Source organism: Heterodontus francisci, chromosome 5, assembly GCF_036365525.1.
Source record: "Heterodontus francisci isolate sHetFra1 chromosome 5, sHetFra1.hap1, whole genome shotgun sequence".
In the NCBI taxonomy this organism is placed as follows: Eukaryota; Metazoa; Chordata; class Chondrichthyes; order Heterodontiformes; family Heterodontidae; genus Heterodontus; species Heterodontus francisci.
In genome coordinates this window covers 198,748,623-198,772,580 of record NC_090375.1, presented here as the reverse complement: position 1 = coordinate 198,772,580, position 23,958 = coordinate 198,748,623, and the positions used below count along the sequence as shown (strand labels likewise).

Here is a 23,958-nt window from a genome sequence, read left to right as displayed (position 1 = left end):
CCCTCAACCTGGCACATGTAGCAACTCCTGCAGTACTCCACCACATCTTTGTGGAGTTTTGGCCAGTCAAACCGCTGTCTTATGCAGACTTTGGTCTTTCGTATATCGACATGTAAGCCACTGTAGTCTCGAGGGCCCTTCTGAATATTTCTCCCCGGTACCTCTGTGGCACCACTAACTGGTGAACTACTGTCCACGCCTTGCCCTCAGGTCTGTGAGGAGAACTCCATTTCCTCATCTGTACCTCATTCTTTACATAGTAGCAATCAGGGACTCCCTCTGCTTCACTTTCAGACTGGGCAGCCTGTGCTAACTCTCGCAATACTGGGTTGGCTCGCTGAGCCTCAGCGAGGGAAAATCCAATTATTTCATTCCCTGGGTCTCTTAACTTTCCAAAGAAAGTCTTGGCCAGGCAGACCTCATGGTCATGTGCCTGCAGTGCCAATGCAGTCTTCTCTAGGGGAGCTGGTTTGATCATGGCCTGACCGACTACACATTCAGGGACTTTGCAGGGGAACATCTCCTGCCACCGCCCTGTCTCCCTCCTGCGGTCTTTCTTTCATAACGGAGGGGGGCTACCACCTTCACCCCTGTCAGATCAACCCCATCCACAGGCAAACAGGGAACAACCCCTATGGTCACCGGAAACTAGATCATACTCCAGGTGCAGCCGGTGTACAGGTACAGGCGTACACTGCCCTCCAATACCATTCACCACCATTTTGGTGTTCACTGCACTCTCTGGGGGGAAAAGTCAGGCCTTTTCCCGGTCAAAGGGAATCTAGTCGTCCCTGTGTCCCTGAGAATCACTATGGGCTTGCTTGCCCCACTCAAGGGATATGGGGTTACTTTCCCTTCAAATACAAAACCCTGTTAACCTTCAAGAATCCTATTAACTTTTCCTGCACTGGCCATAGTAAGCTTCTTGGGTCTCACTCTTACTGCAGTTAAAGCCACAGCTTGTTCTGTGTTTTCCATCAGGGTCCCGTCTGCATTGAGCAAGTGTGCCCTGATTAACCCTACCGGTTTCCCCTTTAGTTTCCAGTAGTCAGCTTTTAAATACGCTGCTTTATTACAATGGAAGCACACAGGTCTCCAGGTCTCACTCTTGCTCACAGCACCTTCCTTTTTGGCTGGAGGAGGGGCCCCTGTGTCTCCTGCTTTCCTTTCTCTCCCAGGACTGCCTGGGCTTCTATCACCTTCCCACCCTTTGTCCTTTTCGTATTTGTGGGGGTGATTAGGAAAGGTTTTCCCCTGGGAAACCGACTTATAAATTAAAGCAAATTCATCGGCCAGAACGGCTGCTTGCCGGGCTCCCAGAACCCACTGCTGCTCTACATGGGTTTTTATTGAGAATTGGAGAGAGTTTTTAAATTCCTCGAACAGGATTACTTTTCTGAGAGTCTCATAGCTGAGCTGTATTTTTAAAGCCCTCAGCCACTGGTCAAAATCCAGCTGCTTAGTTCTTTCAAACTCTAGATAGCTTTGATTGGCTTGCTTTTTGAGGGTTCTGAACTTTTGGCGGTAGGCTTTGGGTACTAATTGATATGCCCTGAGGATAGCATTTTTGGTCAGTTCATAATTTGATGAACTCTCATCTGGTAGCAAGGATTAAACCTCATGGGCTTTTCCAGTTAGTTTGCGTTGCAGTAAAAGAGACCACATCTCAGCTGGCCATTTTAGCTGCCTTGCCTGTTGTTTGAAGGAAATGAAAAACGTTTCCGCATCTCCTTCATTGAATTTTGGAATTAATTGAGTGAGTTCTAGCAATCTTGTACCCAGTCCTGAATTCTCCTCCTCAATATTGGCCATGCTTTCTCTAGGGTTACTCTGTCACCCCCTAGTTAACTCAAACCGCTTCAGCTCTCACTCTTCGGATTCGTTCTGGAATATTATTTCTCTCTCTTTCTCTCTTGCCTTTCATTCTCTTCACGTTTCTTTTGGAAGGCTCTCTATTTCTCCCTCTCCTGCCTCTATCTCTCGTTTTCCTGTGTCTCCCTTTCTCTTTCTTTTTCCCTGTCTTCTAATTCAAGTCTCTTTTGTTCCAATTGTATCTTTGCTAGCCGTACCCTGTCTGGGTCTGCTTCTAATATTGCTTCTGCATCTTCAGATTCAGGGGAAAAATGGTTGGCCATTGGCCTTAGCAATTCTGACTTCCTAGCCTTGCCAGATACAGTGATCGCACACTGCTCAGCCATTTTTCTCAGCACCTCCATAGACAGTGCTTTTAACTTATCCTAAGTTACTTCACCATGGCTTGGAGAGCTACTTGCTTCAGTTGTAGACATGTTAGTATTCAATCACACACAACCGCAAGAAAACCTGTATTGATATTTTGCTCTTTTTGATTGGGAACAATTTGGCTTCCCACTTCCAATTTCTCGTTCGTCTGTGGGTAACAATCGCGGACGAGCCCCCAATTTCTGTTACGACCAGGTGAGAAATGTGTCGGGGCCTTTTGCCGTATTTACCTGGTCTCACCAGGTGGGGGGGGGGGGGGTTTGCCTGACAGAATTCTGAGTTGAGTAACTCACCTCCTGACTCCCCAAAGGCTGTCCACTATCTGCAAGGCACAAGTCAGAAGTGTGATGGAATACTTTCAAATTGCCTGGATGGGTGCAGCTCCAACAACACGCAAAAAGCTCGACACCATCCAGGACAAAGCAGTCTGCTTGATCCACCAACTATTTTTATTCCTTTGTGGGATGTGGGCATCGCTGGCTAGGCTAACATTTATTGCCCATCCGTAATTGCCCTTGAACTGAGTGTCTTGCTCGGCCATTTCAGAGGACATTTTAAGAGTCAACCACATTGCTGAGGATCTGGAGTCGCATGTAGGTCAGACCAGGTAAGGACGGCAAATTTCCTTCCCTAAATTGCAACAATCGACAATGGTTTCATGGTCACCATTAGACTAGCTTTTTAATTCCCAGATTAATTGAATTCAAATTTTACCATCTGCTGTGGTGGGATTCGAACCCATGGCCCCAGAGCAGTAGCCTGGGACTCTGGGTTACTAGTCCAGTGACCATACCACTACGCCACTGCCTCCCTTGGCATTCACTCCTTCCACCACTGTCACACAGTGGCAGCAGTGTGTACCATCTACAAGATGCACTGCAGCAACTCACCAAGGATCCTTCGACAGCACCTTCCAAACCCGTGACCTTTACCACCTCGAAGGACAAGGGCAGAGGGACCCATGGGAACACCACTGCCTGAAGGTTCCCCTCCAAGCCACATACCATCCTGACTTGGAACTATTATCACTGTTCCTTCACTGTCACTGGATCAAAATCCTGGAACTCCCTTCATAATAGCACTGTGGGAGTACCCGCACCAGATGGACTGCAGCATTTGAAGAAGACGGCTCACCACAAGCTTCTTGAGGGCAATTAGGGATGGGCAACAAATGCTGGTCTTGCCAGTGCCGTCCACATCCCAAGAAAGAATTTTTTTTAAAATTTGTTTGCCTAAGATAGAGTGCCTTAATCTAAACCATGTGTTGGCCTGTGTCAGGAAGAATAAGTTAATTATATGTACATATTGCTGCATAAAACAGAATTTGTAGTGAGTAGTTATGATCTGGAATGCTCTGCCTGAAACTGAAAGGGTGATAGAGACAGATTCAGTTGTGGCTCTCAAAAGGGAACTAGCTACGTACTTGGGAAAAAATTTATAGGACTATGGGGAAGAGGGCAGGGGAATGGGACTAGCTGGATTGCTGTTGCAGAGAGCCAGCATGGCCTCAACAGGCTGAATGACCTCCTCCTGTGCTGTAACCATTCTATGATTCTAAGCTATTTTTCATTATTGCTCACCAGATGTTCTAATCCTGCTATTCATTCACATAAAAAGTATGTCTGTGGTTTTCCTCCTTTCCTGTAGCCCTTAATTCTAACTATTCTGTGATACCCTTTGCCAAGCTGTTGACTCATCTAATGCACTATTCGACAGCAATCACGGTCAGCTCTCAGTTCAGCCTTTCCGGGCACACTTTAACCTGACTACCAAATTGCACCTTTTCAGCAGCAGTTGTCCCAAATCTTGAGATTCTTTAATGTTTTTGTGATGGACATCGGCTTTCGATCCGGCAAAAGGATAGCTTGCAATATGTTCCAGCTATGGATATCCCAGTCCAATGCCACTTAGTAGTCTTGGTGGCTTATTGTGACTAGCTTCAGCTTCATCAGTGACCTTCCTTCAGTCATAAGGTCAGAAGTGGGGATGCTCGCTGATGATTGCACAATGTTCAGCACCATTTGCAACTCCTCAGATACTGAAGCAAGATCTGGACAATATCCGGGCTTGGGCTGATAAGTGGCAAGTAACATTCGCGTCACACAAGTGCCAGGCAATGACCATCTCAAACAAGAGAGAATCTAACTATCTCCCCTTGACATTCAATGGCATTACGATTACTGAATCGCCCACTATCAACATCCTGTGGGTTACCATTGACCAGAAACTGAACTGGAATAGCCATGGCTACAAGAGCAAGGAATCAAGTAACTCACCTCCTAACTCCCCAAAGCCTATCCACCATCTACAAGGCACAAGTCAGGAGTGTGATGGAATCCTCTCCACTTGCCTGGATGGGTGCAGCTCCAACAACACTCAAGAAGCTCAAAACCATCCCGGACAAAGCAACCCTCTTGATTGGTATCCCATCCACAAACATTCACTCCCTCCACCACCGCGCATAGCGGCAGCAGTGTATACCATCTACAAGATGCACTGCAGAAACCCACCAAGGCTCCTTAGATAGCACCTTCCAAACCCATGACCTCTACCACCTAGAAGGACAAGGGCAGCAGTTGCATGGGAACACCACCACCTGCACGTTCCCCTCCAAGCCACACACCATCCTGACTTGGAACAATACTGCTATTCCTTCACTGTCGTTGGGTCAAAATCCTGGATTTCCCTTCCGAACAGCACTGTGGGTGTACCAACCCGACGTGGACTGCAGCGGTTCAAGAAGGTGGATCATCACCACCTTCTCAAGGGCAATTAGGGATGGGCAATAAATGCTGTCCTAGCCAGCAACACCTACATCCCATTGTTACAACCAGGTGAGAAATGTGTCGAGGGGTCTTTTACTGCCTTCACCTGGTCTTATTGTAACAGGATTTATGTTTGAAACACACTGTGTTTTGAGCTCCCCCTTGGTTCATCCTTGTTCAACACTTTCCAATTATAACGCAAAGAAATTAGCATAAACAGGCTTTCTGAGGTTAAAGAAGAAAAGTAAAATTTATGTAAACTTAAACTCTAATTCGCTTAACGTCTATTGATACACGCCGCGCCACACGCTAGCACGCATACGCCGATATGCACATGCAAATAGGAACAGAAAAGAGCAGAAGAAAGATAAAATGGAGAGGTTTGAGGCAATATCAGAAGAGTTTCTTGTTTACTGAGCTTCGAGCTCACTGTAGTCCTTTTGTAAATAGTCTTGCTTTTCGTTGGGGCCCAGTATTCTTCTAAAAACTTGTTCGCTGTAGGAGACTTTTCTCTCTTGGGGTTCATGTATCTTCAATGGTTTCCAAAGCCAGTGAGAGCGAGATGAGAACAGACAAGAGAGAGGTATTCTCAGTCCAGGAGCAAACCGCTTTCTGAGTTTTAAAACTCTGTGGCACGTTCAAATTCAAACAGCCAGTTAGTCATGTGACTAAACTGGCCTGACCAGGTCTTCTGTGTATTGGAGAAGCAGAGACTGGGTCCTTTGTTCCAACACTGTCTGCTAGCATGTAAATGTCTTTCCAGTCAGGGGCTTGGCAATTCCTTGTGATAGGCCCTCTTCCCAGCCACAACTTTAAGTTTTAATGTTCATGTGGCGAAATAATGTGTGCCACAGTCTTGGCAGGTGGAGGCCTGCATGACACCATGAATGATTTTTTAAAAAACAGCCTTTTCCATTGATTTACACAATTAGGCTCCAATAACTTCTCACCTGTAGCGACTGTAAGTCTGCAGTGGATGTATTGATATTGCTGTTAGTTTTATCCTGTACTTATTGTGTCATATTCTGAATATGGAATGTCAGAAAAACAGTTAATGTATTTTAAGTTTAGTTTGTTTTTGAGGTTCATGAGCATTTGTCTTCTGAGATGCATAAAGTTAATACCTTTTTTGCTTAAAGGTTTCATTTGTCAAGACTTTGGTGGATGTTTGGTTAATTCCATAGGTGTGCCAAAGGTAAACTATTGTCTTGCGCATTGTTACGGCCAGGTGAGGAGGGGGTTCCAGGCGCCCCTCTTGTCCTTCCTTTTATTTGGCCACAACAGAGTTTATTCCTCTTTTAAACAGTGGGTGTGATTACCACCTCAGTGAGTGTTTTACATTTTACCTTTCATGTGATTGTGAAAGAACCAATCGGACAGGTTTTCTTGAGTTTAAACAAGAAAGAGGTGAAATAAAAACAAGAAATGCTGGAAATACTCAGCAGGTCTGGCAGCATCTGTGGAGAGAGAAGCAGAGTTAACATTTCAGGTCAGTGACCCTTCTTCGGAACTGCAGATGCTGCTAGACCTGCTGAGTATTTCCAGCATTTCTTGTTTTTATTTCAGATTTCCAGCATCTGCAGTATTTTGCTTTTAAGAAAGAGGTGAGTTTATTATACTGAGCTATCTAAAACCAATCTGGAAAAAAAAATAAACTTGCACTACACATTCACACAAGACTCTCACACATCAATAGATTACAGGGGCTGAAGTAGATTTTGTAATTGGATTAGAGTCCAGAATAAATGGAAATTAAATACACAGTCTGTGAAGTTGGATGTTTTGGTGGTCATCCGGCTGAAGTTGTATACAAAGTGCACTTTGTGGCTGGCCCGCTTGGCACAAGGCTTTCTTGGAAGCAGGGTTGGAGGTGGCTGTCTTCCCCTGGTCTCTGTCTGTAGCAATCTATAGGTTTGGAGGGTCCAAAGACGCAGACGGGGTTCAAACCTGAATTATCTAGAGAGGGAGGTAGGCGCCACAACCTTTCACCTGCTGCACAGTCTAAGTTATAACTCAGGAGTTATATAAGTAGAAGAGTGCAGCAGAAATGAGAACCAGAATGAGTAATAATGGTAAAAAGTCACAGCTTAAGGCTCTTTATCTGAATGCACGCAGCATTTGTAACAAGATAGATGAGTTGACGGCACAAATAGAAATAAATGAATATGACTTGATAGCTATTACAGAGACGTGGTTTCAGGGTGATCAAGATTGGGAACACAATATTAAAGGGTATTCGACATTCTGGAAAAATTGGCAAAAAGGAAAAGGAGGTGGGATAGCTTTGTTGATAAAGGAAGGTATCAGTGCGGTGGTGAGTGGTGATATAGGTGCAATAGATTGTGATGTGGAATGAATTCGGTTGGAAATAAGGAATAGCAAGGGGAAGAAGTCACGGGTGGGAGTTGTCTATAGGCCCCCAAAGAGTTGCCTCACTGTAGGACAAAGCATAAATTGGGAAATATTGGAGGCATGTAAGAAGGTCGCTACAATTGCCATGGGTGATTTTAATCTGCATATTGACTGGACAAATCAGATTAGCAGAGGTAACATGGAAGATGAATTTGTAGAGTACATCAGGGATTGTTACTTAGAGCAATATGTTGCAAAACCTACCCGGGAACAGGCTATTTTAGATCTAGTAATATGTAATGAGTTAGGATTAATAAGAGATATCGTAGTTAAGGATCCTCCAGGGGGTAGCGATCACAACATGGTAGAATTTCAAATTCAGTTTGAGGGCGAGCAGCTCGGGTCTCAAACCAGTCTCCTCAACTTAAACAAAGGCAATTACAGAGGTATGAAGAAAAAGTTGTCTAAAGTGGGCTGGGAAAATAGATAAGGGAGAAGGTCAGTGGATGCTGGGAGGATGTTCCTGATGGCTGGGGAATCCAGAACTTGTGGTCACAATCTCAGGATAAGGGGTATGCCATTTAGAACCGAGATGAGGAGAAATTCCTTCACTCAGAGGCTGGTGAACCTGTGGAATTCTCTACTGCAGAAGGCAGTGGAGGCCAAGTCATTAAATATATTCAAGAAGGAGATTGATATATTTCTTAATGCCAAATGGATCAAGGAATATAGGGAGAAAGCAGGAACAGGGTACTGAATTAGATGATCAGTCATAATCTTTTTTGAATGGCGGAGCAGGCCCGAATGGTTTACTCCTGCTCCTATTTTTCTACGAGCAGTGGCAGACATTTAAGCAGATATTTCACAACGCTCAGCAAAAATTTATCCCGGTCAAAAAGAAGGACTTGATGAGAAGGATGAACCACCCGTGGTTAACAAAGGTGGTCAAGGAGAGTATCCAATCAAAAACTAAGGCATACAAAGTGGTGAAAACTAGTGGTAGGCCAGAGGATTGGGATTTTTTTAGGAACCAGCAGCGGATGACTAAAAAGCTAATAAAGAGGGAGAAAATTGATTATGAAAGTAAATTGGCAAGAAATATAAAAACGAACAGCAAGAGCTTCTACGGGTATATAAAAAGAAAAAGAGTAACTAAAGTGAGCGTGGGACCCTTGGAGAATGCGACTCGAGAATTGATAACACGGAACAGGGAAATGGCAGATAATTTAAACCAGTGTTTTGCATCGGTCTTCACGGTGGAGGATACTATAAACATCCCACAGATAAGCAAGGAGCTAATGGGAGTAAAGATCTTGTAACAGTCTCTATCACCAGGGATAATGTATTTGACAAATTAATGGGACTAAAGACGGAGAAGTCGCCAGGACCTGATGGCTGCAGAGATAGTGGAGGCGTTCGTCGAAATATTCCAGAACTCACTGGATTCTGGGAGGGTCCCAGCGGATTGGAAAACTGCTAATGTGACGCCCCTGTTCAAAAAGGGAGGGAGACAAAAAGCAGGAAACTATAGGCCAGTCAGCCTAACATCGGTCGTTGGGAAAATGCTGGAGTTCATTATTAAGGAAGAAATATCAGAACATTTAGAAAAGCTTAATGCAATCAAACAGAGTAAACATGGTTTTGTGAAAGGGAAATCATGTTTGACAAACCTGCTAGAGTTCTTTGAGGATATAACAAGCAGAGTTGATAAAGGGGAACCAGTAGATCGAGTGTATTTGGATTTCCAGAAGGTATTCGATAAGGTGCCACATAAAAGATTATTGCACAAGATAGGAGCTCACGGTATTGGGGGTAATGTATTAGCATGGATTGAGGATTGGTTAACTCACAGAAGACAGAGAGTCGGGAGTAATGGGTCTTTTTTAGGTTGGAAAGACGTAACAAGTGAGTGGCTCAAGGATCAGTCCTAGGGTCTCAATTATATTCTATCTATTTCAATAACTTGGAGAAGGGGGCAGAGGGTAATATATCCAAATTTGCTGGCGATACAAAAATAGGTGGTAGGGCATGTTGTGATGAGGACATAAGGAATCTGCAAGGGGATATAGATAGGTTGAGTGAGTGGGCAAAAACTTGGCAGATGGAGTTTAATGCAGGAAAGTGTGAGGTCATGCACCTTGGTAGGAAGAATCAAAAGGCAGACTATTATTTAAATGGAGAGAGACTCCAAAAAAGTGCAGCACAGAGGGATCTGGATGTTCTTAGCAAAGTTAGCATGCAAGTGCAGCAGGTAATTAAGAAGGCAAATGGAATTTTGGTCTTTATTGCTAGGGGGTTGGAGTTTAAAAATAGGGAAGTCTTGTTACAGCTGTACAGGGTGTTAATGAGGCTGCACCTGGAGTACTGTGTACAGTTTTTGTCCCTGTATTTAAGAAAGGATATACTAGCATTGAAGGCAGTTCAAAAGAAATTCGCTCGGCTGATTCCTGGGATGAAGGGGTTGACTTATAAAGAACGGCTAAACAGGTTAGGCCTTTATTCATTAGAGTTTAGAAGAATGAGGGGTGATCTTATTGAAACGTACAAGATTCTGAGGGGGCTTGACAGGGTAGATGTTGAGAAGATGTTTCCACTAGTGGGGGAATCTCGAACTAGGGGACATAGTTATAGAATAAGGAGACACTCATTTAAAACTTTGATGCAAAGGAATTTCTTCTCTCAGAGGGTAGTGAATGTCTGGAATTCTCTACCCCAGAGAGTTGTGGAGGCTAGTTCACTGAAAATATTTAAAGAGGATGTAGATAGATTTTTGAAATATTGGGGAGTTGAGGGCTGTGAGGAGCTGGCATGAAAGTGGAATTGAGGTCTGGGGCAGATCAGCCATCGTCTTATTGAATGATGGGGCAGGCTTGAGGGGCCGAATGACCTACTCCTGCTCCTATTTCTTATGTTCTTATGTTCTGCCTTTGTGCAAGGAAACTTTTAGCTTTTACAGAGGCGGACAGACAGTCAGGTTACGGCCTCAGTGTATTCACTGGAATCTTTTAATGATATCCAAGATTTGGAATTAGCTCCCCAGGCCCCAGGATGCCAATATTTACACTTGGAGGGGAGTTTTTTCTTTGCAAGTCAAGGTGTTAGGATTGCCTTGAAAGTCGTGCTACTGAAGCAATCTTAGATAATTCAATCACTTAGAGCAAGTCATTGTTCTGGGTCCATGCTGCTCAGACCTCTGCCTCCAGGTGGGTCTTTGGAATGTGAAAAAGTGTTTCAGATGCAAATTGTGGTGGCCATCTTGCCTGCTAGTTTTTTAAAAGTTAACTGCAGGATTTTTTTCCATTAAATGTTTAATGTAAGTTTCCAACTGATGACTTAATCGCTCATTTGGCATATCGTATTTTGTTTGACAGCATATAACATGAAAAAATAAGTATGGCCAAGACACCTGAGGGTTTGTGTGGAAATCTGGCTTGAATGTATTGAATTGAAAGAGAAGCAGCAAATCTGGAGACGATCTTAGCAAGTTTACTGGCTGCTTATGTTTTGACCTATTGTGCATCTTATTGTTTGCAGAGGGACTGGATGGTGAACATTGGTGAACAAGCATTAGACATATGCATAGTATCATTTAATCAAGCTGGTTCCTCGATATTAGTACTTGGTGAGAGAAACCTCTTCTGCTTTAAGGAAAATGGACAGCTTCGCTTCATGAAAAAGCTGGAATACAATCCAAGCTGCTTCTTGCCATACACCTCAGGTATGTAAAGTTAATACAGTTTGCAGAGGAATACAGATATGAAACACCATTCCCCACGCACAGTTTTCTGTGGAAACGTGAGCTATGATCCTCATTCAAAGAATGTTTTTAAAAAAAATGTCTAACATGTAAATAACCGTTCCCATATCTGAGATTACTGAAAGAAAATTGGTATGGGAATGCAAGTGGAAACTGCCAAGAAGTTGATGTGGTTCTGACCTATATCAAATCAGTCTACACTTCCTGTTTGTAACTTTGGGGAGATTGAAAATAGGTAAAATGGCATGAGTTTTCCTTAATTTTCATGTCACTAATTTTGGCTGCAAATAGAAACTTTGAGCTCTCTAATTTGGATCCCAAGCAAAAGCGAAGGACCTTTTTCCTGAAGACAGAGTAATTCAGGATAGTTTTGCATAGAATGGAATCGTAGATTCATAGAATGGTTACAGCACAGAAGGCGGCCTTTGGACCTGTCATGTCCATGCCGGCTCTCTGCAAGAGCAACTCACCTAGTCCTGCTCCCCCTACTTTTCCCCGTAGCCCTGCAGATTTTTTCTGTTCAGATAATTATCCAGTTTTTTCTTTAAGGCCTGGATTGAATACTCCATCACCACAATTTAAGGCAGTGCATTCCAGATCTGAACCACTCACTGTGTAAAAACAGATTTCCCTCATGTTGTCTTTGCTTCTTTTGTCAATCACCTTATATCGGTGTCCTCTGGTTCTGGATCCTTCAGCCAATAGGAACCGTTTTCTCCCTCTCTACTCTGTCCAGACCCCTCATGATTTTGAATACAAAATCATCATAAGTGGAGGTACCAAGGAAAATAGAAAGCATTGTATTCTAAACTGAGAGCAAATTAAGATTCTTGCTGATGGCAGAGTTACCATTGTACATGTTGACAGATTGTAACTGCATGTTGTGTCTCTGATAACCTGATGCAGTCTCTTAATCATGCATGCACCTTCTTAGGAGGGTTAGAGGAATCAATGTCTGACTGTTAGAATACAAGTTACAAATGCATGGCATTTACATGTTATGTAAAATTATAAAAAGTTACTTCTGTATTTATTGGTTTACTTAATTATTTCGTAATTATATGAATCCAGATTTGTTAATGCAAGAAATTCTAATTCCCGGGAGTGAGAAGCAATAGGTTTCTTGTTGCCTTCGTTTATCACCCAGTATTCAAAGTGAATGCCAGATGCCCAAATAAATAGAATTACAATATGGAAACAGCATTTCTGTCCAATCAGTCTGTTTTGCCATTTACCCTTCACCTGAAAAAGTAGTTCTAATCACAATTACAAACCCTGTTCCTATATCCCTTCAGCCCCTTTTCCTTCATCCACCTATCCAATCTACTCTTGACTGATGACACAATTTCTGCCACAGCCAGTAACCCTGGAAGTGAATTCCACAGCTTCCCAACACTCTGAAGAAAATATGTGGAACCAACTAGGGATAAGGCTTTTTTAGATCTTGTATTGTGTAATGAGGCAGGGTTAATTGGTAATCTCATAGTAAAAGATTTGCTGGGAAATAGTGATCATAATACAATTAAATTCCATATTAAGCTTGAAAATGACATACTCCAATCACAATCAAAAATCTTAAATTTAAACATAGGTATGAGGGGACAGCTGGCTAAGATTGATTGGGTAAATAGACTAGAAGGAATGGCAGTAAATAGTGGGAAACATTTAAAGAAACAATTCAAAATGTTCAACCAAAATATATGTCATTGAAAATCAAAAGTCAACAAGAAAGATCCATTTTGGCTTACGAAGGGTGTTAAGGATAGTATTAGATTAACGGAAGAGGCTTCTAATATTGCAAAGAATAGTAATAAGTCTGAGGATTCGGAATGTTTTAGAAACCAACAAAGGGCCACCAAAAAGTTGATAGAAAAGGAAAAAATAGAATGAGTGTAAATGAGCCAGAAATATTAAAACAGATTGTAAGAGCTTTAAAATTATATAAAAAGGAGAGTAGCTAAAGTAAACGTTGATCCCTTAGAAGCAGAGAAAGGAGAAATTATGGAGAATGAGGAAATGGCAGAGATGTTGAACAAATATTTTATGTTTGTCTTCAAAGTAGATGATACAAGTTACATGCCAGAAATAGAGGATAGTGTAGGGGCTAAAAAGAGTTAGGAAAGTAAGGCAGTTAATATTAGCTGAGAAGAAGTATTGGAAAGCTTGAAGGACTAAAATCTGACAAATCCCCGGGACCTGATGGCCTCCATCCTGCGGTTCCAAAAGAGAGAGCTGCAGAGATAGTGCATGCGCTGATTATGATGTTCCAGAATTCCCTAGATTCTGGAACAGTCTCAGCAGATTGAAAGTTAGCAAACTTAACTCTGCTATTCAAGAAAGGAGGGAGAGAGAAAACAGGGGAACTACAGGCCAGTTAACCTGACATTGTGTAAGTGTTGGAATCTATTATTAAGGAAATCGTAATGCACTTAGAAAATCATAGTATGATCAGACAAAGTCAGTATGGTTTTACGAAAGGGAAATTGTGTTTGACAAATTCATTAGAGTTTTTGAGGATGTAACAAGTAGGGTAGTTAAAAGGGAACCAGTAGATGTAGTCTGCTTGGATTTCCAAAAGGCATTTGATAAGGTGCTGCAAAAAGTTTTATAGGCAAGATAAGGACTCATGGTGTTGGGAATAATATATTAGCATGGATAGAGGATTGGTTAATGGGCAGGAAGCAAAGAGTAGGGATAAATGGGGCATTTTCAAGTTGGCAAGCAATGAATAGTGGAGTGCTGCAGCGATCAGTGCTGGGGCCTCAGCTATTTACAATCTATATTAATGAATTAGACGAAGAGACAGAGAATAATGTATCTAAGTTTGCTAATGCTACAAAGCTAGCTGGGAATGTTACCTGTGAGGGGGGCACAAAGGCTGCAACGAGATATAGACAGGTTATCTGAATGAACAACAAGGTGGCAGATGGAGTATAATGTGGGGAAGTGTGAGGTCATTCACTTTGGTCATAAGAATAGAAAAGCAGAATATTTTTTAAAAGGCATGAAACGTGTAAATGTTGGTGTTCAGAGGGACTTGGGTGTACTCGTACAAGGAACACACAAAGTTAGCATGCAGGTACAGCAAGCAATTAGGAAGACAAACGGCATGCTGGCCTTTATTGCAATGGGATTGGAGTAAAGGAATAACGACGTCTTGCTACAATTGTGCAGGATTTTGGTGAGACCATATTTAAGTAAGGATATACTTGCCTTGGAGGCAGTACAGTGAAGGTTCACTAGATTGGTCCTTGAGAGGGTTGTTCTATGATAGGCTGGGTAAATTGGGTCTATATTCTCCAGGGCTTAGAAGAATGAGAGGTGATCTTGTTGAAACATACAAGGTTCTGAAGGGGCTTGACAGAGTAGACACAGAAAGGTTGTTTTCCCTGGCTGGGAATTTAGAACACGGGAGCACAGTCTCTGGATAAGGAACCAATCATTTAGGACTGAGGTGAGGAGAAATTTCTTCACTCAAAGGGTTGTGAACCTTTGGAATTCTCTACCCCAGAAGGTTATGGATGCTTCATAATTGAATATATTTAAGGCTGCGATAGACAGGGTTTTGATCTCTGAGGGAATGAAGGGATTTGGGGAGTTGTCAGGAAAGTGGAATTGAAGCTGAAGGTCACATTGAATGGTGGAGCATGCTTGACGGGCCATATGGTCCACCCCTGCTCCTATTTCTTATGGCTTATGCCTTAAAATGCTCCTCTTCTATGTCCAAATCTCTTGCATTTAATCTTGTATCGATGGCCCTTGACTCCTCAACTACTGAAAACAGTCTGCTTCTATCTACTCTGTCCCATCCTTTCATGCAAGAACAAAAGAACACAAAAAATAGGAGCAGGAGTAGACCATATGGCCCATCGAGCCTGCTTTGCCATTCAAAACAATCATGGCTGATCTTAGGCTTCAACTCCACTATCCCGCTCGCTTGGCATACCCCTTGATTCCCTGAGAGACCAAAAATCTGTCTATCCCACCCTTAAATGTATTTAATAATGGAGCATCCACAACCCTCTGGGGTAGAGAATTCCAAAGATTCACAACCCTTTGAGTTAAATAATTTCTCCCCTCAGCCCTAAACGATTGGCCCCTTATTCTGCGACTGTGCGCCCGTGTTTTCAATTCCCTGACCAGGGGAAATAATCTCTCAGTGTCTACCCTATCCAGCCCCTTTAGAATCTTGCATGTTTCAATAAGATCACCTCTCATTCTTCTAAACTCCTGAGGATACAGGCCCAATTTACTTAGTCTCTCATCATAGGACAACGACCTCATCCCAGGGACCAATCTAGTGAACCTTTGCTGCACTGCCTCCAATGCAAGTATATCCTTCCTTAAATGTGGAGACCAAAACTGCACACAGTATTCCAGATGTGGTCTCACCAAAAACCTGTACAGTTGTAGAAATACTGCCTTATTCCTGTACTCCAATCCCCTTGCAATAAAGGCCAACATGCCATTTGCCTTCCTAATTGCTTGTTGTACCTGCATGCTAACTTTCTGTGTTCCTTGTATAAGCATGCCCAAGTCTCTTTGAACATCGACACTTAAAAGTTTCACACCTTTTAAAAAATATTCTGCTTTTCTATTCTTAAGACCAAAGTGCATAACTTCACACTCCCCTACATTATACTCCATCTATCATCATGTTGCCCACTCACTTAACCTGTCTATATCTCTTTGCAGCCTCTCTGTATCCTCCCCACAGCTTACCTTTCCAACTACCTTTGTATCATCAGCAAACTTAGATACATTACTGTCTGTCTCTTCATCTAAGTCATTAATATAGATTGTAAATATCTGAGGCCCCAGGACTGATCGTTGCGGCACTCCACTATTTACTGCCTGCCAACTTGAAAATACACTATTTATGCCCACTCATTGCTTCATGTCTGTTAACCAATCATCTATCCTTGCTAATATATTACCCCCAACTCCATGAGCCCTTATCTTTCCAATTAACCTTTTGTGTGGCACCTTATCAAATGCCTTTTGGAAATCCAGGTATGCCACATCTACTGGTTCCCCTTTATCTACCCTATTAATTACATCCTCAAAAAAACTCTAATGAATTTGTCAAACAGGACTTCCCCTTAGTAAAACCATGTTGACTTGTTCTAATCATACTGTGCTTTTCTAAGTGTATTGTTAAGAATTCCTTAATAATAGATTCCAGCATTTTCCCAATGACTGCTGTTAGGCTAACTGGCCTGTAGTTCCCTGTTTTTTCTCTCCCTCCGTTCTTGAAAAGTGATGTAACATTTGCCAACTTCCAATCTGATGGGACTGTACCTGAATCTAAGGAATTTTGGAAAGTCATAGGTAGCGCATCCACTGTTTCTGCAGCTATCTTATTTAGAACCCTAGGATGTAGGTCATCAGGTCCTGGAGATCTATCAGATTTTAGTCCCTTAAATTTCCCCAATACTTTTTCTCTGCTATGAATTTCCTTAATTTCTTCACTCTCTTTAGCCTCTCAGTGACTGTCTATTTCTGGTATGGAACTTGTGTCTTCAACTGTGAGGACAGACACAACATAACTGTTCAATGCCTCTGCCATTTCCTTATTCCCCATGATAACCTCTCCTGGCTCTGCTTCCAAGGGACTGACGTTTACTTTAGCTACTCTCTTCCTTTTGATAGACCTATAAACGTTCTTACAATCTTTTTTTTAATGTTACTGGCTAGTTTACTCTCATTCTATTTTTTCCTATTTTATCAACTTTATGATGGCCCTTTGCTGGTTTCTAAAACATTCCCAATCCTCAGACACAGTACTCTTTTTTGCAACATTGTAAGCCTCTTCTTTTAATCTAATACTATCCTTAACTTCCTGAGTGAGCTATGGATGAGTCTTTCAGGCTGAGTTTTTGTTTTTCAAAGGAATGTATTTTTGCTGAACATTTTGAATTGTTTCTTTAAAGGTTTCCTACTGTTCATTTACCACCATACCTTTTAGTCTATTTATCCAATTTATCTTAGCCAGTTCTCCCCTCATGCCTATGTGTAATTGGCTTGTTTGTATTGGAGCATGTCACTTTCAAACCTAACATGGAATTTAAAGGTATGATGATCACTATTTCGCAGTGGATCTTTTACTATGACATGCTTATTAACTCTGCTTCATTACACAGTTCTAGATCTAAGATAGTTTTATCCCTAGTTGGCTCCACAATGTATTGCTGTAAGAAACTGTCCCGAAAACATTCTATAAACTCATCTTCTAGACCACTCTTGCCAATTTCATTGTCCCAGTCTAAAGGAAGATTAAAGTCCCCCACAATTATTACATTGCCTTTGTTACAAGCTCCAATAATTTCTCGTTTAATGCTCTGTCCAACAGTATAACTACTGTTAGGAGGCCTACAAACTACTGCATGAGTGTTTTCTGATTCTTGCTATTCCTTATTTCCACCCATACTGAATCTACTTCATGATCTTCTGAGGCCAGATTCTTTCTCACTAATGCCCTTATGTCATCCTTTACCATCAGTGCTACGCCTTCTCCTTTGCTATTCTGTCTGTCTTTCCGAAATATTGTGTACTTCAGAATATTTATTTCCGAACCTTGGTCACCATGTAACCGTTGTCTCTAATGGTGATTAGAACTAAATCATGTATCTGTATTTGTGCCACTAGTTCATCTATCTTATTGCAAATGCCTCGCGCAGTCAGATATAGAACGTTTAACTTAATGCTTTTGCTTCTATTCTCTTCAGTGACCTTATTTGCTGATGTACAATTTATGTTAAAGTCTCTGTCCCTTCCTGTCCCGTTCTGCTTGTCCAAAGTACACAATATTTCAGAGATTTAATAGAGACAAGGGGTTTTGATATAGTAAATAGAGAGAAATGTTTATCTCATCAAAAACTGAAAGAAAAACATATAATTCTTAAAATTCCAGGTAAATTTGGAGAAAATCAATTTTTTTTTTGTAACTCCAGTTTTTTGAACAACACTAAAGCTTAAAGCAAGTCAGGGACCTAAGTAAAGGCACAAGTTAGCTAAATGAAACTCCACAATTATTTACACAGTTTACAGACACTACTTAATGGGCCTCAGCGGTTTTCCCAAAAGTTCTGGCAAGTGTATGCTGTACTTTTGTTTAGTACTCACTTCAGTCACAGGACTCACTGAGGCTGAGCCTGTAATCTGTTAGTTTCTGTCATCTCTTAAACATTGCTTTTAATTATAGTGTTGGTACTGGGACTTTAGGTTGTTTGCAAAATATTTGCTGAATTGAGAGTCTATTTTAGAAATCAAACGTTTGTAGAATTGTATTGTTTCCATGCAATGCATGTTTATATGTCTCTATTTACAAATCAAAACTGTACTTTGGTTTAGATAATGTAGGAATAATGGATTAGACAGCTTTTAGATCCTCCAGAGCAAGTTATCAACATGTAAAAGCTTGTTTGTTGTGGAAAAAAATGACAGCTGACAGCATAAATATAGACTTGAAAAAATAGGTATAATTTACAAAAACATTCAAATTCTTTTTTCTTAAACTATTAACCTAATTGCTTGCCACTAAACTGGTCTAAGTCTGGGGGGTGGGGGGAGTTTGAAGGCAGTAGCAGAGTGGGTAGAATAAGTTTGACCTGCAAAACTGAATAGCTACTGCTTAAACTTTCCTTTTCCTTCCCTCCCTCACCGGTTTCTATATTGTGTACGATTCATATGAAGTCGACAGGCATGAAACTGCTCAGTGTGCCATTTAACTGAAGTCTTAGACCATCTAAAGTAAAATGAAAGAATGAATGAAAACATGAGACAGAGGGATTCTGTAAGAATCTGCAAACCTTTTGGTGATAGTTACCAGTCTAATTAGCTCTTTCTTTCATCATAACTGTCAATCAATTGAAACAAAGTAAATTTCTGATACAATGTTAGATGTTGAGGTGGAACCATTCACTGTAAATAGATAGCATTTTAACTGTAATGAAGGGTACAGATTATAAAGTGCTAAGAACACATATTAGTGGGCCAATGGATCTCACGCTCATATGCTTTCCTCTGTTTTTCTTTATTAATTGAGGCACCAACCTGCTAAAACAAATAATTAACTACTCTGTTCAAATACCAGGTAGGGGAATGTCTTGCAACTGGATTACCAGTTTGACTGCTAATTTGGACAGTAATAACTTGAACACTTATATGGTTGAGTTAACCTTTAGTATTGAGGTCCCCGATTGATGCACAGAGCATACTGCCAGAATATGAATTGCACCATTGTCTTCTCCCCTTCTAGCTCAATGTTAGGTGGTACATTTTGGAAGGAAGAATAAGTAAAGGACACTGAATGATAAATCTTGGAACAAGTAGCGACAGTTAAGGTTTTATGAGACAGATCTTTAAAAGTGGGAGGATATTTAAAAAAGGATTCTAAATTAAAAAATTAATGACATTGAGTACAAAGAAGAGTTACTGCAAAACCTATATAAAATGAGTAAGGCTGCAATTAGAATTTTGTGTGCAGTTTTAGGCACCTTACATGGTTTTTACAGTTCTTAGTGTTGAATTCCATTTGCCACCTTTTCCCATTGCCCTAACCTTTCCAGATTCTTTTGGACTACTGCACGTTGTTTAGGATCATTGTACCTAATTTAGCCATGATTGCAAACTTGGTATTATAAACAATATTCCATTCTCTAAATTGTTAACATTATTCTAGCAATGCCAACTCCGTAACTGTCTACCTTGTCAAGTAGCAGCCATGGGGATTAGCTAGGGGCAGCATGACACCTGTTTCAGGGATGTTAATCATAGGTTTGTTGATATATTAGGTGTGATGTATGTACTACATTTCGAAGTTAACCCAGATGAGTAATTTTAATAATTTCTCGAATAATGACAGACACTGCACTCAGCATTTGTCCTTTAAAGAAAATTAGTGAATCTTCCTTTTATTTCCTGTGGTGTGATTGATGCTAAGGGCAGAAGTGAAATGGTATGGGACATGAGTGAAATTTCTATTAAAAGGATTGGAAAAGAAGTTTCTTGTTTATGTGCCACCTGCCTGCACTTCAATGGTGATGCTCATTAGACTCAGAAGGGTGATACCCTTCAGTTGCACTCAGGTGCCTAACTGAAGAGCATATGGCTTCACAGGATTGGCATAGCCTACAAACAACAGAAAGCGAGGAATTAGCAGAAAAAAAACTCTAGCAGTACTTGTTGGGAGGTGTGTATCTGGTAATTCTGTGCACAGGACCAATGCACCCTTTAATTGTTTTTTGTAGTGCTCTGCCAATTTCTTTAAGTATGCAGTACCTTTACATTTTTTTGTGCGGCCACACAAGTGCAATAGCTTAAAGGGGCCAACTTCTGAATGGGAACGTTCAGGTTGCTGCACTGTCATGGCGCTTAGAGGGAGCATTGCACGGATCGCACGGTGCCATCACTGTCTAAGTCGGGCTGGGCTGTGTAGTACTGGTAGCACATGAACCGGCTGGCCACAAAGTCCTGGTGAAGGCATGTTTGGACTTGGGAAAGCCAGGCAAGTCAGCTGGAAAGAATTCAGATTGGCAGATGAGCAGACAAGTCTGAAAGCAGCACAATGACCTGGTTGGGTGGGGGTGAAACTTTTTTTAAAGAGTATATTTCCTGCAGAATTGAATGCAGAATGGCTCCAATTGACAGTGGCCTTGTAGCCAACCTCAAGTCTTAAGGTTTCTTTTGGAGGTTGGCCTCAGAGCAAAGCTCAATATGTATTTCCAATAGGAGCTGAGCAATTTAATGGTTAATTTCAAGTATTTTTGCAAATTGCAGCCTTACTCTTTATGTTCTAAAATTTGTTGCATGTATAAGGTTAGCTTGAAGAATAAGATGGGAGACACATTCCCAAACTAACATTTTGAATGGTTTTTTTTGGCTCCCCTTCTCGTACCCTAGTTGTTTGTTATAGCCTATTCTTGACTGACAGTTTTCGATATCTCCTGTTTGGTGATTGTACGGTCCCCAAACTGTTCAGTTATGATTTGTTTGACACACAATCTGGTGCTGATAAAGCACATATTTTGCATATAAGACACTTGAAGTCTGCAAGATATATGACCGCACAGACGAGAGCAAGGAATTGGAGTATGTGCCTAATGAAGCAGTGCAAGAGGGTGCTGATCCGCAAAACTGTCTTGGGTGCTAGAGGACAAATGTATGAAACCACCACCTTGTCAACGGCAATTAGGGATGGGCAATAAATGCTGGCCTAGCCAGCGATGCTCACATCTGTGAAAGAATTTAAAAAATAAGTAGCAATGTGCTTTGACTCTATGACTTTATAAACTGAGGTATTGGGCTGCCTTAGCAGATGGATAGAATGCAAATCAAAAGAGGGAATAGTGTTTCTGGATGAGTCATTTCTCCGTTTCCATTTGAAATGCTATGCGCATTTTGGATTACCCCTTCGTAGGAAGAATATTATTGCCCCAGAGAGGACAGAGATGCGTGCTGCAGATGTTTATGGGTATCAGGAATTTAAGTTGTAAGGAAAGATTAAAGAAGGTAGGCTTCTTCCTGTGGAAAATTGGAGATTAAGGTGACATAATTAAAGTTTTCAAGATTACATAGGGAGTTGACATTTCCCCAGGCAAATTGTTCACTATGCCAGAAAACAAATTGGGAAGTCAGAAGAGAAGTCAGTAATGACTTTTTTGATTCGGAGCATAAGTTATCAGCTAAGGACATGAATGAGACAATAAAACAACATTTATATAGCACTATTAATGTACCAAGGTGGTTCACAGGTAGACAGCATCAGGAACAAAGAGATTAGGAGGAGTGTCTAAAAGTTTGGTTGAAGATCTGTGTTTTGAGGTTTATAAAGGGGGCAAGAGTGGTGGAAAGGTTTCGAGGTGGAATTACAGGAAGTCTTATCGTGTAGCTGAAAGCTGTGCCACAAATGCTGGGCGGTAGGGTTTGTGCAAAAGGAGAAAGTTAGGGGAGCCGAGAGTTGATGGGTAGGACACATGGCCAAAGAAGATAGTAGAGATGGGGTGGATTGGGGCTGTGGAGTGACTTCAAGGTGAGGATGAGGAATTTAAATTAAATGGGTTCTAGAGGCAATTGGATCCATTTCCAGGAAATGGAGTTGGGAGTTTTTCTTAAATTCATTCATGGGTTATGGGCATCACTAGCTAGGCCAGCATTTATTGCCCATCCCTAATTGCCCTTGAACTGAGTGGCTTGCTAGGCCATTTCAGAGAGCATTTAAGAGTCAACCACATTGCTGTGGGTCTGGAGTCACATGTAGGCCAGATGAGGTAAGGACGGCAGATTTCCTTCCCAAAAGGACCATTAGTGAACCAGATGGGTTTTTACAACAATCGACAATGATTTTATGGTCACCATTAGACTAGCTTTTTTAATTCCAAGTTTATTAATTGAATTCAAATTTCACCATCTGCCGTGGTGGGATTTGAACCCATGTCCCCAGAGCATTAGCCTGGGCCTCTGGATTAGTCCAGTGACATTACCACTGGAATGCACTGTGAATGAAGGTTATGTTTATTGAACCAATGACATAAGAAATTGAAGCATGAGGAGGCCATTTGGCCCCTTGAGCCTGCTCCACCATTCAATCACGACTGACTCTCTACCTCAACCCCCCTTTTCCACCCTATCCCTTGATTCTCTTATCCAAATATCTATCGATCACAGACTTGAATATATTCAACGACTGAGCATTCGCAGCCCTCTGGGGAGAGAATTCCAAAGATTCCACAAAGTTTTGAGTGAAGAAATGTTTCCTAATCTCATTCCTAGATGATTGGCCCCTTATTCTGAAATTGACTCCAACTTCTAGACTTCCCATCCAGGAGAAACATTCTCCCAGCAAGCTACCCTGTCATGCCCCTTAAGAGTTTTATATGCTTCGTTGAGATCACCTCTCATTCTTCTAAACTGTAGGGAATATAGGTCTAGTCAACTCAATCTTCCTCGTAGGACAATCCTCTCATCCTAGAAATCAGTCCAGTAAACCTTTGTTGCACTCCCTCTAAGGTAAGCATCCTTCCTTAGATAAGGAGACCAAACTGTACATTGTACTCCAGGTGTGGTCTCACCAAGGTCATATATAATTGCAATAAGACATCAGTCCCTTTGCAATAAAGGTTAATGTGCCATTTACTTTCCTAGTTGCTTGCTGAATCTCAATGTTAATTTTCTGTGATTTAGAGGGACTTGGGCCCCTCTGAATACCAACATTTCCTATTCTTAAAAATTCTTCTGATAAAAATGCACTCAAAGAATAGGTAGCCAGAGCAAAAATAAGCTAGTATCATTGTACACAATGCAGAATGGAAGTAAAGATCATAGAAAGAACTTGAATTTATGTAATCCCTTTTACCCCATCAGAACATCCCAAAACACTTCACAGCCAGTGAATTACTTTTGAAGTATAGTCACTGCTGTAAAGTAGGCTTACGCAGCCAGGATTTTGATTTAATGCTTCATCCACAAGGCGGCAGCTCCGCCATGCAGCGTTCCCTGAAGTCAGTCTAGTTTGTGTGCTGAAGTATTAAACAGAAGTAGCAGGAATACTGGTTGTGGCATTTTGGTTACCTTTCCTTTGTTGCTGAAGCACTTTGTTTTTGCTGAATTAAACCTTAACAACCTTGCTGTAGCATTTGCAGATTTTTTTTATTTCCTGCACAGTCGAGGGTTGATTGTTTTTCCTTTATTTTCACATTCTACCTGTGTGTCATTAATTTATTGTTTGAAGGAACAAACTTAAACAAATGTTGTGTTAGAATTTTCTCAGATATTTTTAGCTGTTTTATTTATATTGAACTTCAAGGAAAGTATTTCTATTTGTTATGAAGTTCAGGTGTAATC

The 23,958-nt window shown here is 41.4% G+C and overlaps 1 protein-coding gene across 8 annotated transcripts in view; it reads left to right on the top strand.

The window, feature by feature from the left end:
• The window catches only part of bbs9 (Bardet-Biedl syndrome 9), a 689,521-nt gene that overhangs the window by 85,422 nt on the left and 580,141 nt on the right, over positions 1 to 23,958 (top strand). For all 8 annotated transcript variants that reach the window (XR_010975118.1, XM_068032600.1, XM_068032602.1 and 5 more), the window contains one exon: positions 10,893 to 11,076. Coding sequence is in view for 7 of the 8 variants with exons in the window: in XM_068032600.1 (XP_067888701.1) it covers positions 10,893 to 11,076 (184 nt within the window). In the remaining variant the exon portion in view is untranslated. The remainder of the gene's footprint in view (positions 1 to 10,892; positions 11,077 to 23,958) is intronic.